Below are 3,609 nucleotides of genomic sequence, written 5' to 3' on the forward strand. Positions count from 1 at the left end.
TCTAATAGCAAAAGCAGTTCAGTCCTTTGTTAACAGTCAACAAATCCATGTTTAACCCTCCTCTTGTGGGTCAAAAGGTTATCAGACACTTGCTCTTCGCACGTCAGCGGAAAGTAGATTTCACGATCCTTTCAATAAAGTGATAAAAATGGTAGGTCGGCGCTGAAACACAAAAGTTGAGTGCACTCGGTCCGTTAGACCATGTCCTCAGAAAATGTCTGATATCTGACTTTTCCCCCATTGCCCTTTGACCTGTGAACCAAAAAAAGTGCCAGTTTTCGAACTACTAGTTTGGTAAACAATCGTTTGTTGTCATCTTGAAACTAGCCGGAAGTATGGATTAGCTAGTGGCGCCACCGCTTATCTGCCATAGACAAAGTATAGGCTCTCTCAAATCATGCACTTGTTTTCAATTAATCACCGACACAAATACAAGTTTACCAATTCTGCTATTAGGCATTATCGCGACACGATAAAATCAAGAGCCCATTAACCCCAGAGCGTACAACACTGAAATAGGAAAACCGTGGTGTCATTTCAGCAAAATTAATAAAGTTTACCTACCTTATTGAGGTACTTCTCTACTGGAATATTATGCAGGCGTCATAGTTAGCCAACATAAGATCAATCGCTTGTCTCTACGATGTTCCTATGCCGAGATATAAAGCGATAAAAATCGAGTACTTCTAGGTAATCCTAGCACCATATCACCCACTAACACGCCTCTCGCGCGTTTAGTGTCTGGCTGTTTTGCTGTCAGGTGAGACTATATTCAGCTATATTTAGTTTTTCTGAGCAAAAATATCGCAATACACACTTTAAGTTAAGGGGGAAATATTGACATATCTTGCCCTTTGACCCTTGACCCTCAAATTCGACATCCTGAGTCATTTTCGCGACCTTTCCCTATTCCCGACGTCCCGAATATCAAGATCGTACGTCGCGCGGTTAAGATTTGTGCCGTAACTGTTGACGGACGGACAGACGGACGGACATTCATGCGATTCTACAAGCTGCATCTGACTTCGTCAGCTGAGCTAAAAATGTAGGTACTCGCTAACACGGCTGAAACCACCGGCTCGGAGGGCCGGTGTTTTTCCAATATTACTGTCCCTCCAAATAATTTGCCGGCATTTGCCGGTGGGCCTGTGCTAATTTCACGCCCTGTCACTATTTGTGTGGCTCATTCAAAACTTGATTCACTTAGCTGTTTCACAAGATCATTATTATGTCATGGATGCATGTGCTGGCGGTGAAGCATACAGGTTTTAAAATGTTTGAGACAGACACTTACCAAACTCATTCTCATTGGTGAACATGGTAGCGCAATTTGATAGTGAAGTCCATGATAACTGATACAGAAACCAAGAAAGCCTTATTGCCTCTCTCATCAGCATAGCAGTGAGGGCAGCGGAAATAGGAGTTACATTACGGCAGAGGAGTAACCACTCGCAGTGCTGTCATTCCTTGCTACTATGTCAGTATGTCTTTCTAACACGTCTATAAATAACTTCCAACGAGCGACATAGCTTGGTTGTCGTTAGTGCATCATCACCAATGGGCTACAAGTGAACTTTGGTTTAGAACTTATCAAAAAGACCACGTCGGGTGGTTCCTGCGAGGGTTTGTAACTGTCATCTTCTATCTCAGAGTCAGAGATGCCAACCACTACGATTTATCCGTATTTTATACGAATTTCTATTCCTTTTGCACCACTACGACCAGTTTGTATCAAGCTAAGAATTACACTGTGATCGAAAAAAAGAAGAAGTTTGTACATTATTGTCATTTTTTGTCAATTTATTGTCATTTTTGACCCCCAGAATGCAGGAAATTGCATCTCAGAATCAAACATTTTTCAGGGAGGCATGCCGGACCCCCCTAGCAAACTCGGGTCACTACGTGACCCTCGAACTACTAATTTGATGGCCAGAAACTACAGATTGCTTTAAATATGTGTTGGCATCTCTGCTATCTACTTCAGCTGCTGTGGCTTCTATTACTGTCAATCTGGCACCACCAAGCTGTTACGTTGTCTCCCCTGACACTCATCTTATCTAAATTAACTGAAGCTAAAGCTGTCGTTCAGTGGCATAACAACTTGTTGATAGCAATGCTTAAATCCCCACTGAGCCCCAGCCCAAGGTCACAACCGTTAACGCTGTAACACGAGGAAACCACTCGTGCAATCCAGACTGTACTTCCATAAATAATAATGTTTAAAAAACAAAAATATTCATTGAGAATGGGTACCTGTCTACAAAGGGCACCTGGCCATTCCCTTGAATGACAGTTGTACCGTGATAGGTGGTTCTCATCAGGCTTTATAAGGGGGGCTTATGTTGTGCTTGCGAGCCGACTCGACTGGAAGCAACTGGATTTCGAGCAACTGGAAGCGATCGGCAGTGACTAGTTGCGTCCAGTTGCCCACTGTTCTATTTCGAGCAACTAGTGGCGGCCAGTCGCAGGCAGTCGCGTCGCAGTCCACCTAAGCACTGCAGTCGCAGTGAATTGCAGCCAGTTGCTTCCAGTTGAGTCGGCTCGCAAGCCCGACATAAGCCTCCCTTAACACTGTAATGCCTATAGTATTCAAGTGGAAGCTAATTTGCGTCTGTAAGTTTCGTAAATCTTCTGGCATGCTTTAATTGCCTAATTGACATGCCCTGGTTTCCAGCTGTGTTTACTCTTGACAATCCCAACACAGTGTTGCTGCGTTTTCACAACTTGATAAATCTCTAAGCTGATCGAATTTGAACGAATAATTGACTCGAAAACACGCATAATTGACTCCAATTGGTACAACCTCCTCCTGTGCCCTCCCCCACCCGTCCACAAACCACATACCTTCTAAATTTCCGGGGGAGAAACCTAGTGATATAATATAGTATGATCGCCTGTCAATGCAGACCATTTATCGCATTTACAGGTATGGGCCCTTGTACACAGGTATGAATTCAATGTATACTTTTTGCTTTTTAACTGTCTATAATGCCGAATGTTTTGTTTGACAGTAAAGCGGGACAGCAGCGGCTGACGGTGTGGCAGTGCTTGCGGGACATCGTCCGCGAGGGAGGCTTCCGCGCCTTCTATAAGGGAATCACCGCGTCCTACTACGGCATCGCCGAGACTGTTGTGCACTTTGTGATATATGAATATGTGAAACGCAAACTGAGAGAGCGGCGTGGCGGCTGCTCGTGTGACACTAAGACGACGCGCGACTTCCTCGAGTTCATGCTGGCCGGCGCCGTGTCGAAAACCTGTGCTTCCATGCTGGCCTACCCACACGGTGAGTCGTGCTTCGGGTGACACTCCATTTAACTTTAACGTCATTAATGGGCATAAGAACATATATATATATATATATATATATATACAGGGTTCTCCAAGAGCACTTATAGCCTGGCGGCCCGCCAGGCTATTGGCGAGCCCCACCACTCTAAATATCATAGCCGCCATGCTAAAATTTGCAAAAAAATGCTAAAACTAGGACCGTGAAGGCAGCCCTGCCATGCTATAATGGAAAAGCTTGGGGAACCCTGATATATGGTCATGGTCATATATTAGTTTGTGGTTTAATGTCATTTAGGTTAGGGTTAGGGTTAGGATTAT

The 3,609-nt window shown here is 44.3% G+C and overlaps 1 protein-coding gene across 1 annotated transcript in view; it reads left to right on the forward strand.

Moving 5' to 3' along the window:
* Positions 1-3,609, forward strand: part of LOC106812972 (solute carrier family 25 member 36-A-like) — a 20,415-nt gene that overhangs the window by 11,419 nt on the left and 5,387 nt on the right. Inside the window, exon 6 of the mRNA XM_014817006.1 lies at positions 3,012-3,286. Within this exon, the coding sequence (XP_014672492.1) occupies positions 3,012-3,286 (275 nt within the window). The remainder of the gene's footprint in view (positions 1-3,011; positions 3,287-3,609) is intronic.

This window comes from Priapulus caudatus, unplaced genomic scaffold (assembly GCF_000485595.1).
Source record: "Priapulus caudatus unplaced genomic scaffold, Priapulus_caudatus-5.0.1 Scaffold708, whole genome shotgun sequence".
NCBI lineage: Eukaryota > Metazoa > Priapulida > Priapulimorpha > Priapulimorphida > Priapulidae > Priapulus > Priapulus caudatus.